A 14,064-nucleotide genomic window follows, 5' to 3' on the forward strand; every position below is an offset into this window, starting at 1 on the left:
AACTAGCTCTTCTAGACCAGGCTGGCCTCGAACTCCCAGAGATCCGCCTGTCTCTGCCTCCCGAGTGCTGGGATTAAAGGCGTGCGCCACCTCTGTCTTAAAGGAAGCATTCCACCCTGCAGAAAGTAAACAACTCAAAAGCTTTAGGAAGTTCCTAAAACAAACCAGATTCACTAGTCCCCGTTTTATACAAACAGTAAGAACTGCTCAGAGACAAGTAGAGCAGCCTAGAAGAGTCTCAGATCTGCCAAGCTGCATGTAAGAGGCCCAAACAAACCAAAGCTGCTTGGAAGAGACACATTATCCAATCTGTCAAGCTGCTTGTAAGCCCTACAGTAAGCTCTGGCATTCCAGCTTTTGTGAGCTGTTGCCCAAGTTGAATTTTGGAGGTATCCTTATCCTTACCTTATCCTTACCTTTGTCTGTCTTTGGTTCCCTATCTGGGGTGAGTAGATCTTTGTACATCTCCCCTGTGTCACAACACTCCCTGACCTTCTAAGACTCTAGACTCCTCCAAGCCTCCAGCATCTACTACAGGTTCAACAACATTCACTCCCAAGCTTCCTGTCACTCAAATCCTTTACCTTGAGCTCTTTGGTAAGGTGGTATGTAACGATGGTGGTGAAGGAGGAGAAGAGAGGGGCCAAGAAAACACAGACGTTCCGAATGTCAATGGTGATATGGAAAAAATGGAGTACGTGGTAGATTGCAGCAGAGGTGATCATTAAGCCTGAAACAGGAAAAAGTAATCCCATTAGGTTGTCCTGGTAAGAAAATAAGAAGAAAAGGGTCAATCCAAATTTCACTAAAGTAACAGCGCAGGTTTTGACAAACCGCTAAAAATCCTATCATAGTAACTGTTCTAAGTTTCTACATTTCTCTGTTAAGGAGTCTATCCAGAATGTATAAGACATCCTCCCCTCCCCACATCTCCACTACAGCACACATGTTCTCCATAAGATCCACTTTGGGAATCTATAATCAGAATGAAATTACAAGTATTCTGAAATGAAGCCTGCAGAAATAAAGCTGTTTCACAGCACATAAACACAACACTGTCCTTACAAACAACAAAATCTGTCCCCCTCACCTGGATAAATTGTTCCTCCAATGATTCGACCCAAGGGGTACCAGGCCCGGTCATCAAACCAGTTATGAAATTTATAAAACCCTTCCTCAGCCAGAAACCGGGTAGTCCGATAATTAAAGTACCTAGAACAAGAAAGCAAGCACCATGTCCCCGGAATCTCTGTGCTCAAATGTGTTTTACTTACAAAGAGCTTGTTTTTCAGATTATGCTACTAAAGAACACAGCATTGCATGAATAAATTTTATTACCAAAAAATTGTTATGAAAATCATTTATACTAGCTTAAGTCTCTATTTCTGTTCTACACTTGTATCAATTAAAGCAGTGCTTTTTTTCTATAGGAAATGAACTTGAAGTCTAATGTCCATACAAAGCATTCAAACAGGTTACTTCAGCAGGCTAGCTTGTGGTAGATAATAAAGTCAGCAAAAAAATTCAAGCACCCAGAAGACAAGACCTCTGATGCATGAGATTTGGCCCTTTTCAAGTGGCGAGAATACATTTTATTTCTCTACCACACACACAAGAGCACATGGATACTTCTTAAGTAATGAACATCTAGGGGCTGGAGAGATGGCTCAGAGGTTAAGAGCATTGTCTGCTCTTCCAAAGGTCCTGAGTTCAATTCCCAGCAACCACATGGTGGCTCACACCCATCTGTAATGGGGTCTGGTGCCCTCTTCTGGCCTGCAGGCATACACACAGACAGAATATTGTATATAATAAAAATATAAACATAAAAAAGGTAATGAGCCGGGCGGTGGTGGCGCACGCCTTTAATCCCAGCACTCGGGAGGCAGAGGCAGGCGGATCTCTGTGAGTTCGAGACCAACCTGGTGTAGTTCCAGGACAGGCTCCAAAACCACAGAGAAACCCTGTCTCGAAAAAACCAAAAAAAAAAAAAAAAAAATAAGTAATGAACATCTATAAAGATATTGGTTTAACAGCATATGTAAGATGAGAAAAAATTTAAACCACATGCTAACAAGAACTTCCTAATGAGTGTTTAAACTTCTAACAAGATTCACTCATGTTATTTCTTTTTTCTTTTTTTTTTAAAGATTTTTATTTATTATGTGTATAGGTTTCTTCCTTCATGTATCCTGCAGTACAGAAGAGGACACCAGATCTTATTACAGATGGTTGTGAGCCACCATGTGGTTGCTGGGAATTGAACTCAGGACCTCTGGAAGAGCAGCCAGTGCTCTATTCCTCTGAGCCATCTCTCCAGCCACCCACTCATGTTATTTCAAATGTCTGAACACCACCTACACTGAAGCAAACACACATTACATACAAAGTGCTGGACAAGAAATGTTAAGAACTATACACAGAAAAACAGTTTTTTAGAGCCAGGCTGTGTAAGCATTTCCCTAAATTAAAAGGAAGAGGATGTGGAGCAAAACCAAAGAAATAAATGGGGTCTCCAACCATGGATAATGACTTCCCAGCCCACCTCCCTTGCCCTATTTTTCTCCTTGGTCAAGTTTTGGCAGCTGAGGTGAGAGAAGCAACAGATGGCATAAAGCTCTGTCTTCTGTTCCTCACAAACAAGTGTTATTTTGGTAATTGTCAGAGATACAGAAAAGATGAGGGTTCTAGAAGGCAGTCAGCATGTATCGTAATCATGTCCACTACCTACCAGTAGGAGGCAGACTAAGAAAGAGGAAGTCTAAATTAGTGGATTAGGGTCAAGTCCTGGGGATGATTCTTCCTTAGAAAAGGAATAGTCAGATCATTTGTGCACTGTCTCCCAGTTCTACTGGAGACAGACCCTTGTTTTCCCCAATTAGCTCACCTCAATATCCGCCTATCTGGAGGGTCTAAGAATGAAGCTGCTTGATCAAGAAACAAAAGAAGGTTGTGGGCATGGTGGCATACACCTGTAACTCCAGCACTTGGGAGATGGAGGCAAGAGTATCAGCAATACAAAGTCATCATCGGCCAGCTACAGAGCAGATTAGAAACTATCCTGTACTACACAAAAACCTCTCTCAAAAAAAATAAAAATAAAAAAAGAAAGAAAAATATTAAGGTTGTGCTTTCATTTCTGTTGCTATGATAAAATAGCACCATGACAAAAAAAAAAAGAGGTTTGAGGAAGGAAGAAATAAACAAATGACTTAATTATATTTTAATTTCTTTTTACTGCAAAAAAAAAAAGTAATGTACTTAGATTAACACAAAAACAACATAAGGAAAAGGCAAGTATTTGTCTTACAATTCTAGGTTACAGTCCATGCTAGCAGAGAAGTTGAAACAGCTGGTCACATTCATAGTTAGCAGAGAAATGAATGAATTCATACAGGCCAGCCCGCCTGCCAGCCAACCAAACTGCCTGCCTGCCTGCTTGCTCTTAGCTATCTTCCTCTTAAACTGTTCAGGACACTTGCCTAAGGAATGACTCCTCTTACAAAGGGGCTGAGTCTTCCTCCTTAACGATCAGACAATCCCCACAAATACACCCACAAGCCAACCTGACCTAGACAGTTCACCGAGACTCTCTCTCTCCCCAGGCCTGGTGTGGTGGCACACACTTTTAGTTCCAGTGCTTAGGAAGTGGGAGGTAAGCAGATCTCTGTGAGTTTCAAGGCTAGCCTGGCCTACATAGAGCTCCAGGACAGATAGGGTACAAAGAAAGACCCTGTCTCAAAAACACACACACAACAACAAAAGCATCTTTTCTCAGGTGATTCTAGAGTGAAGTTGACATTCAAAGCTAACTAGCAGAGTAAATCTCACTTATGAGAAAAAAATGGAAAGTGGTTTCAGAGATCCCCCCCAAAAAAATTATATGTAATACCTCCAAATTCTTTAAAATAGCTACACGAAATGAAATGACAAGTCTGTAAACCAAGTACAGGCCTGAACTGTTAAAGCAGTGTTACCAAATATGAATGCACTGTTTTGAAGAGTTCAGTAACTCAGCTGGGCGATGGTGACACAAGCACTTGGGAGGCAGAGGCAGGCGGATCTCTGTGAGTTCGAGGTCAGCCTGGTCTACAAGAGCTAGTTCCAGGACAGGCTCCAGAGCAACAAAGAAACCCTGTCTTGAAAATCCAAAAAAAAAAAAAAAAAAAAAAAAAAAAAGAATTCAGTAACTCAAGAATCTATGACTCTGGTTTCTACATTTTTTTCATAAGCCTCAACTTTAGTCAACACTGGCAACGACACAGTCTGTGAAATCAGACAAATCAATATTCAAATCTAGGTTCCCACCTAGTAAATGTGTATGTAACTTTGGACACAGTCCCAGTCTTCTCTTAATTAAAAAACAAAACAAAAAAAAATTTTTTTAACAAAAAAAAAAAACTGAACCTGTATCTCAAAAGATAAAAAGAAAGACACTTAGAAAATGTTAGGTTTAAAAACCAAAGATAAGTTTTATTTCTTTAGTGGAATGGGGGAGGTGGTGTCTCACCATATGTGTGGAGGGAGAAAAGAATTAACTCTTCCATCCACAATGTGAGTTCTAGGGGGGTCTAACTTAATCCTAACAGCGTGCCTTTACCCACTGGGCCACGTCACTGCCCATTTCAGGGTTTATTGAGACACGGTCTTCCTACGTAATCATAGATGGCCTAGTACTTACTATGTGCCCAGAGCTGACTTTCAACTTGCCTCTTGGCTCCTAGAGTACTGAGGTTATGGGCACGCACCAGCACACCCAGCTAATGGTACTAGTACTACTGAGGGTTTCACCATGTCTTTTTCAACCTAATATTAGACTTTTTATTATGTGTTTATGTACGTGACTGAGGATGTCAGAGGCCTCAGGTGCCCTGAAGCTGGAGTTCCAAGTGGTAGTAAGCCATCTGACATGGGGGCTGGGCAGTAAACTTGGATCCTCTGCAAAAGCAGGATGCACGCTTAACCACAGAGCCATCTCTACAGCCCCATGTTGTTTTTTGTTTGGTTTGGTGTTTTTGGTTTGGTTTGTTTGTTTGTTTTTGTTTTTGTTTTTTTTTAAATATTTATTTATTTATTATGTATACAATATTCTGTCTATATGTACTGCAGGGCACCATGTGGTTGCTGGGAATTGAACTCGGGACCTTTGGAAGAGCAAGCAGTGCTCTTAACCGCTGAGCCATCTCTCCAGCCCCGTTTTTGTTTTTTGAGATAGGATCTCACTCACTGTATAATCTTGTAGGCTTAGCTAACCTGGAACCCATTACATAAATCAGGCTGGTCTTGAACTCACAGAAATCCATCTGCTGGAATTAAAGAAATATGTCACCACGCCCAGATTTGTTTTTTATCCTTAATTTATTTTGATTTTTCCAATACTTTTTAGGTAGAAGCACACTATAGTCCAAGATTATAGGCCTTTGCCACAATATCCAGTTTTCATAGCTTTAATATTTTTTAACGCCTTTAACAATAAGCCCAATTTCTACTATATAAATAAGTAGAAAACGAAATTATGACCTCAAGCTCATGGCTTGTTGCTGTGGGACAATGGTCTATACCCTGTCAATTGTATTTTAATAAAACGCTGATTGGCCAGTAGCCAGGCAGAAAGTACAGGTGGGGAGACAAGACCAGGAGAATTCTGGGAAGAGGAAAGATTCAGTCTGCAGTTGTCACCCAGCCACAGAGGAGGCAAGATGAGAGGTCCTGGCTGATATAAGGTACCAAGCCACGAGGCTAGCACAGACAAGAATAATGGGTTAATGTACAATGTAAGAAAGAGCGGTGGTGGTGCACACCTTTAATCCCAGCACTCGGGAGGCAGAGTCAGGCGGATCTCTGTGAGTTCGAGGACAGCCTGGTCTACAAAGGGAGTTCCAGGACAGGCTCCAAAGCTACAAAGAAACCCTGTCTCGGGGGGGGAAAAAAAAAAAAAAAACAACAACAATGTAAGAAGCCTGAGCTAACTGGCCAAGCAGTTTATAATTGATGTAGACCTCTGTGTGTTTCTTTGGGACTCAACAATGCAGGACTGGGTAGTACAAAAAACTCAATCACCAATTTGTGATATTCTTTATAGTCTTTAATGTATTCCAGAACCCTTTCCCTTAATGCACATTACTGCTCCTGATCAAAATGGAAAGCCAGGTTTCTCTTAGCCTAGTCAGACCTCAAGCAAGCACGCATAACAACAATCTACTGCATTTTTTGAGCTGACAAGACTCACTTGGAAAACTTGAAGTCTTCCTTTAAATGTACTGAAAATACACCTTTCATTACTGATAACTGATTAGAATTTAAACACATATAAAACCCACAAATTTCAACACCTCCAGAAGGACATATCAGAGCAAAAGTACTCACGGATCAAACTCATGAATAACGCTTTCAAATCTCAGGACAGCAAAGAGACGAGTAGAAAATGCTGCAAAATTCAGTGAATGAATATTTTAGTTGGTAACATCCCATTAAAGAACAACAGAAGATAAACAGTAGCACTATGGAGAAGCTAAAATTATCTAGCACTGGGGTCACAGAGAGTGCAGAATAGTTTTTTTTTTTTGGTTTTTCGAGACAGGGTTTCTCTGTGGTTTTGGAGCCTGTCCTGGAATTAGCTCTTGTAGACCAGGCTGGCCTCGAACTCACAGAGATCCGCCTGCCTCTGCCTCCCGAGTGCTGGGATTAAAGGCGTGAGCCACCACCGCCCGGCTTGCAGAATAGTTCTTAAATAAAGTCTCCATCCATTTCTCCCCACCTAGAAGGAACAAGTCTGACGAAACTATCTATCTACATTTTTTTCACTTAAATGGGATACATTCAACTATTTGTTGTATTACACAAATCCTATACAATCATATATACCTAATACCAAATTTGGCCATTTTTTACATATACTGATCCCTTTTGCATAATACACACACCCCTTACCTTAACCTTGGACCAAAAAAAGAGATGTGTCAAGAAAGGATATACTTGAGCCGGGCGATGGTGGCGCACGCCTTTAATCCCAGCACTCGGGAGGCAGAGGCAGGAGGATCTCTGTGAGTTCGAGACCAGCCTGGTCTACAGAGCTAGTTCCAGGACAGGCTCCAAAGCCACAGAGAAACCCTGTCTCGAAAAACCAAAAAAAAAAAAAAAAAAAAAAAAAGAAAGAAAGGATATACTTATTACTCATGAAGAGCTGGGAAAGGCTTAAAAACTCAATCCTCAAAAGGCTTTCAGAACTACTATGGAGCTTAGATGGCAGCCCTCAGGAAGCTAAGGGAGTTGAGGCCCATCTGGGTACATAGCAAACTCTGCCTCAAAGTTACTTTTCCTGCTGTTGTGATACATACCCTGACAAAACGGTGGAAGGGAGAATAGGTTTCTTTTGGCTCGTAGTTCAAGGGTGCGAGCACTGTGAGCACAGGGGGCGGTGGCAGAGCAGTGCAACACATCCTACTGCATTCAGTAGGAAGAGGCCGCTTACTGTTCTTCCCACTTTCTCCTTTTAACTCAGTTCAAGACCCCCGTCTACAGAAGGGCAACATCCTTCCAACCCCAATAAACCCTAACCCATATAAAGCCCGACGGCATTGCCCTGGGCTGTCTCCTAGCGGATTCTAGATACTGTCAAGTTGGCGATATTAACCATCACAGGCACAGAGTTGAAGATAATTCTTTTACAAAATTGAACACCCAACAGCTCCCACTTCCTTTCAGCCAGTGAGAATACTAAAACCTAAAGAGCTTGCTTCCTGCTGTTCCTATGATCAATAGACCGAAGTTTTATATTTCTTGAGTAATTTTGTTTTCATGAAATTCTACCAACAAGAAATGGTAAAAAAAAACAGCAATCTCCTAAAAGAATAAGTCATGTTTATAAAACCCATTTTTAATTTTTTTCATCATTCCAACTCTAAGGAGAAGCACACAAATAGACTCACACAGCACAGCAGCCATCGACAGGATGAGAAGCTTCAGAAGTGTGTCCTGCTTCTCATAGGACAACCGCAAAAATCCAAGCTTAGTCATCTTGACATCAACGGGTGGTAACTGACGATATTCAAATAGCTAAAATGAGAAAAGTCAAGACCAAAGATTTTAAGTACCCTGAATTTACTTAAGTTTACTTTAATCTTTTATGGTGGGAAATAACCATAAAGGACATATGAGCTACAAAAACACCAAAGAAATTAGAGCTAATACTACTACCCAAGCTTTGACCAAAGATTGATGTAGCACACGCCTTTAATCCCAGCACTCGGGAGGCAGAGGCAGGCGGATCTCTGTGAGTTCGAGACCAGCCTAGTCTACATGAACTAGTTCCAGGACAGGCTCCAAAACCACAGAGAAACCCTGTCTCAAAAAAACAAAATAAATAAATAAATAAATAAATAAATAAATAAATAAATAAATATTAATGTAATAGCAAGGAAGCAAATACTATTAGGTTTTTGTGTCAAGACTAAATAGGTAGGAGCAGGCTTGGTGGCACATGTCTTTAATCCCAACACTCAGGAGGCAGAGGCAGGCCAGTATGATCTACACACCCAAGTTCTAGGCCAGTCAGGGTTATCTGGTAACCTAGTGATGCTGTCTCCCCTGCCAAGAATGACTAAAAATGAGTAATCATACTACTCAACATGTCTATAAGCCCAGACTCAATCCCTACTCAAGAGACTGAGGCAGAAGGATCAAAAGGTCCAGATCAGACTAACCAATTTAGTGAGTCTATCTCAAAATATAAATCTTTAAAAGGGTTTCCCATGTAATTCAACAACATGGCATTTGCCTAAAAGGAAAAAATGCCCCGGGTTTCCACGTTCTGTAAAAAAAAAAAAGAAAAAGAAAGAATTCTACCCACAATCCTGTTTCTCCTGTTTCTACTTCCACAGCTACAAAGCACACAGCACAACTGCCAAAAATATGACATGAGAATCAAGCAGAAAAGGAAGTGGGAAAAAAGGGGTAGAAGCATGAAAAAATAAAAAGATGGAAAAACCAAACAAAAAAGGTTTTTTTTTTTTTTTTAAGAAAAAAGAAAGCATTCATGAAAATGAGTGATGGGGGCAGGGGCACACCACAAGTCAGGTATGCTTAGCTCATGTCCATACTCCCAACACTCTGGGATGCTGAGGATCGTTGTGCAATTGAGTTCAGCCTGGATACCAAGTTAACTTCTAGGTCAGTTTGGGTTAGAATGAGAACCTGACACTAAAAGAGTAAGGGGTGGGACAGGAGCTGAAAGAAAGCGGAGGGAAGCAGGGAAGGTGGAGACCAACGCGACCTACAGAAGTGAAAGTAGAAAGACTAGAAGTCATCACTGATTGGACATGATTTCCGGCCTTAAAGTCCAAGCCTCAACTGACTGGCTACAAATGCCTCCAAGCTTTTGTCTGCTCCAAATCCCAGTGTGGATGCTTCCTCACCGACTAAAGTACAGGCTGATCCCGATTACAAGTGCAAGCAGTGCACTCAAGAAGGAAGAAGCATCCTCAGTGCACTGCCTTTCCATCTTCCTAATGCACACTCTATTGCTCAGATCTGTTTCCCTGTCTGACAACCGTGTTTCAAGACCTCTCTGTGACGACCCTGATGATTTAAACAACTCAGGGACAGCTCAGAGCACCAGGTAATAATCTAGAGGGAAAATATAATTTTTTTTCTTCTGAACCAGAATAAAATGTCAAAGCAATCTGAAGGCAGTTCAGGATGGTATTTAGGTATAGACAATAGTTGTGTTAAGGACTGAGGGACAAAGAATGCAACAACAGAGAATATGTTCAGCACTGCTGAGAACTGTGGTGTGGGGAGGAAAACTGCATTACTTATCCTGTTCCTTTTTTACTGGAGGAAAAAAAATGTTAGGAAAGGATAACACCGGACTATCTGGAAAATACGAAGAATCACACTGCGAAGTCAAGCATCTTTTCTTTAATTAACTGTCCCAGAAGAGCAGTTTGGGCTAGTGTGTTTAATCATAATTCCAAAGGGAAGGCTTTCCCTGCACTAACTCCGGGGAGTGAACAACTCCAGTCCCGTCTCTTGGGCTTGTAGCTGTTCTCCCGAGATAGCTGAAACGGAAACAAAACACCTCGGAGCTGACAAGGATCCACACACCTGCCAAGTCAGCAGAGGAAGCGAGAGCCCTAAAACCTGGACTTGAAGACCGAGTAAAGGCAGCTAGCCACTCAAAGCCGAGTACTGAGAGTTTTCGTTCTGTTCTCTGGTAATTTCCACACCCGAAAGGGCACAGAAAGGGGGAAAACGCTTTTCTTATCCGCCCAGCATCTCTCTGCTTCGCAGCCGTGCATGCAAGCCTTGACATCCTGACCCACCCCAGCTCTGGGTTCCAGGGCTGCAGCCTCAGCGGCCCGGTTTTCCTACACGCGTTTCCACGGCCTCCTGCACCCTCTCACCGTGCTGACCCCCCAGACCCCAACCCCAACACCTCAGCACGCTCCGCACGGCCCCTCCAAGCTAGCCCCAAGATTTCAAGTCCCACGCCCACACTGCCGGAGCGCGGCGCCCTGCCGAGACCCCTCCTCCGACGGTCCGGTGCCCCGGTGCCCCGAGGTCCCCACACCACCTCACACGCCCCCTCCTCTGCAAGGCCGCGGACAGGCTCTGCTCCCCACCGTTACAGGCCTGCCTCCAGCGCCTCGTCCGGGCCCGCCATCACCCGGCACTGCGCCTGCCGCTAATCTTCAAGCACTGCCCTAGGCCCTCCTCACCCGGCGGATGCTCTTCAGGAATCCACTCGGCTCCCCCTGCCATCCGTTCAGTGGCGCACCCAACCCTGACAGCAGCCAAGGCCCGCCTTTCTGCTCGCTCCGCATTGGCTGAGCCAGGCCGATATCTACTTCAGGGGGAGCGATAGGATGACCATCCTGTCTGTCATTCCGAAGGCGTAGACCAAGCCGGGCTTCCATTCTCTGAGTGGTCAAGCTAGCTATCACTCAACCAATTTAGAGGCGTGGCTTTAAGAGCCCGCCGAGCTGTGATAGGCCGGCGCAGGAGCGGACGGCGCGGAAAGAGCGTGCTCTGAGCAGTTTGGTTGAGAACCGAGGAGTGACGTGTCGGTCTGCGGACTAAGCAGGGGTTGCAGTGGGAAGGAGCGGCCGCCGTACCCCAGCCACATGACCAGAAGCGGAAATACGCAGCGAAAGCGCCGCTCGCTCCACGTCCCGGGAGGTTGCCTTGCGGAGCGGCTTGGTTCTAAGGTAGAAATGGCCCGTTACCTAGTAAACGGTTCAAGGAGAGGAGAGAAGACTGCCCCACCTGTTATGAAGACTCCTTGGCTTGAGCCCCAGATCCCGGCTTTGTCTGCTAATAAGCCCAGGAATTGTTTTTGACTCTGTTCTAGTAACTTCGATAGAGGCTTTTCACTGTCTTCAGGCCTGGCTCTGTGAAAGTCCCTACTAGGCTTAAAGGTCTGTTAGAACCGCCCGTGCTGCTGAGCCAGCGATGGCCTGCAGAAATCATCGCAAACCCTGCTCTTGGCAATCAGCGGGCAGCCTTGCTTTGTAGGTTTGACCCTTCGCCGGCTCAAACGTGCGAGAGTGAGCAGCTTTCTTTCCTCCCCGACCCTCTGAGAACGCTGCTGAGCGCAGTTTCAGCAGCCAAAAGCCTATCTTTCCGATATAAACATAAACATATATACATGGATGTACGAGCGTGTCCACATCTTACATGCCTCAGACCGAAGGCTACACAAAAGATCAGATCATCCGGACACCGTTCACATTTAGTGCCAGTGACGCTCGCTGGCTTTTCTTTTACTCTCCAGTGACGGGAACCACCAAGCAACGTATCGAAGTCAGTGCTTTGCAATACTGTTTCCTCAAAGTTCTCATGACCAGTTTTACCCCAGGATCCAATTCAATAGCTCTCTTTTGTTTTTATGGGAAATATTTCATCCAGTTTTATTTTAGCAAGAACAACAGTAAAGCACATATTTGTGATGGTGACCTTCCTAAATTAGCCTGAGGCAGGAAGAGCAGAATTCCAGGCATCTTTTCCGGTGGAGATCATAAGCATAAAGACTTTTTATGCCTTCGAATGCATGTGTCTTCAAAACAGAGCTTAATTTTTAACACGGAAAAATTATTTCTCACAGTTCTAGAGCCCGAGAAACACAAGATCACAGTGCCTGAATCTGTCATATGGTTGGAGATCGCCTCAGAATTTTTATCTTTGAAAAAAAAAAAACCAAAATGCTCAAGCCAGTGATATGGCTTGATGGGTAAAGACAGTTGCACCTTGCCATGTCAACCTTCCGATCTGAGTTAGATCCCCAGGACCCACGAAAGGCTGCAGGAGACAACTGACCACACCTCCACCCTGGCATGTATGTGCACGCTTGCGCTCACACACAGGGTAATAATAACACCATTTTTAAAGAATGCTGACCTAAGCATGGTGGAAGGCATGCCATCCAAGCTAGTTCAAAGCCATCCTGTGCATTACATGAGACCTTGTCTCGGAGAGTAAACTGAGACCAGATGTAATTCAGTGGTGGAACGCTTGCCTATCACACATAAGACCCTAGATTAAATCTCTCATAACAGAGGTGGAAAAGAGAAGCTTTTTTTTTTTTTTTTTTTGGTTTTTCGAGACAGGGTTTCTCTGTGGTTTTGGAGCCTGTCCTGGAACTAGCTCTTGTAGACCAGGCTGGCCTCGACTCACAAAGATCCACCTGCCTCTCTGCCTCCCGAGTGCTGGGATTAAAGGCGTGCGCCACCACCGCCCAGCAAGAGAAGCTTTTTTTAAAAAAAATTAAGTTTTTTTTAATAAAAAATGTAGTACCTCAAAAAATGTTTAAAAAAAAAAAAGAATGTTCCTTCCTTGGAGCCCCTGCCACTCAGGAGTTTTTCCTTTTCATAAGTCTACATTCACCCTGAAGGGAATAAAAGATTATTGAGGGGAAAATATTGAGATTATTGAAAGCTGGTTGTTTTTTTTTCTTTAACAAGTTTTTAAAAGACACTACATTTAAGTTTCTAAGTTATGTCCTCGTTTTTTGGAGTAAAATTCCTACTAATAAAGAGAGAATGGACATGATAGGGAGCAGAGTGGCAGATTTCTGTGAGTTGAAGGCCAGCTTGGTTTACATAGAGAGGTTTAGGCCAGTAAGAATCACTTGAGGGGGCTGGAGAGATGGCTCAGAGGTTAAGAGCATTGCCTGCTCTTCCAAAGGTCCTGAGTTCAATTCCCAGCAACCACATGGTGGCTCACAACCATCTCTAATGGGGTCTGGTGCCCTCTTCTGGCCTGCAGACATAAGACAGACAGAATATTGTATACATAATGAATAAATAAATATTTAAAAAAAAAAAAAAGAATCACTTGAGACTTTGTCTCCTCTCAAAAACAAAACAAAAAGCAGGGCGGTGGTGGCACATGCCTTTAATCCCAGCACTCGGGAGGCAGAGGCAGGTGGATCTCTGGGAGTTCGAGGCCAGCATGGTCTACAAGAGCTAGTTCCAGGACAGGAACCAAAAAGCTACGGAGAAACCCTGTCTCGAAAATCGAAAAAAATAAAAATAAATAAAATTTAAAAAAAAACAGAGCAGGATGAGTTTGTTATACCAGACTAGTTGATGACAATTATAGCTAATCTATAAATAATCAGAAAAGTCAGGGAATGTAATTTGCACAAAATTTTATTCTAACTCAACACAGAGAAGGAAAACTACACTAAGTCAGCCTACAGATTCCACATGAAATCAGTTCTGAGATGGTGTTTTTAGAAAGCAATAATTTTACTATTCCATCAGTTATTAAAATGTTTGGCAACACTACTCGCAATAAGTGAATCAGACTAAGTGCCTGCCAACAGATAAATGGGCAAAGAAAACACATACATGTACATACTACGCTGGCTAATTTTATGCCAGCTTTACACAAGCTACAGTTATCTGAAAGGAGGGAACCTCAGTTGAAAAATGCCTCCATAACCGCCGGGCGGTGGTGGCGCACGCCTTTAATCCCAGCACTAGAGAGGCAGAGACAGGCGGATCTTTATGAGTTCGAGGCCAGCCTGGTCTATAAGAGCTTGTTCCAGGACAGGCTCCATAG

At 43.3% G+C, this 14,064-nt stretch overlaps 1 protein-coding gene across 2 annotated transcripts in view; it reads right to left on the bottom strand.

Annotated features, from left to right (window-relative positions):
* Positions 1–10,797, bottom strand: part of Stt3a (STT3 oligosaccharyltransferase complex catalytic subunit A) — a 36,213-nt gene extending 25,416 nt beyond the window's left edge. Inside the window, exons 1-5 of one of the 2 annotated variants that reach the window (XM_057767529.1) lie at positions 10,719–10,797; positions 7,929–8,055; positions 6,367–6,427; positions 1,091–1,212; positions 585–730 (exon numbers count right to left, since the gene is read on the bottom strand). In XM_057767529.1, the coding sequence (XP_057623512.1) occupies positions 585–730; positions 1,091–1,212; positions 6,367–6,427; positions 7,929–8,016 (417 nt within the window). In that variant the 5' untranslated portion in view covers positions 8,017–8,055; positions 10,719–10,797. Of the gene's footprint in view, positions 1–584; positions 731–1,090; positions 1,213–6,366; positions 6,428–7,928; positions 8,056–10,622 lie in introns of both variants that reach the window. The other variant, XM_057767530.1, reaches the window with a different exon arrangement.
* Positions 10,798–14,064: the final 3,267 nt, after the last annotated feature.

This window comes from Chionomys nivalis, chromosome 4, assembly GCF_950005125.1.
Source record: "Chionomys nivalis chromosome 4, mChiNiv1.1, whole genome shotgun sequence".
In the NCBI taxonomy this organism is placed as follows: domain Eukaryota; kingdom Metazoa; phylum Chordata; class Mammalia; order Rodentia; family Cricetidae; genus Chionomys; species Chionomys nivalis.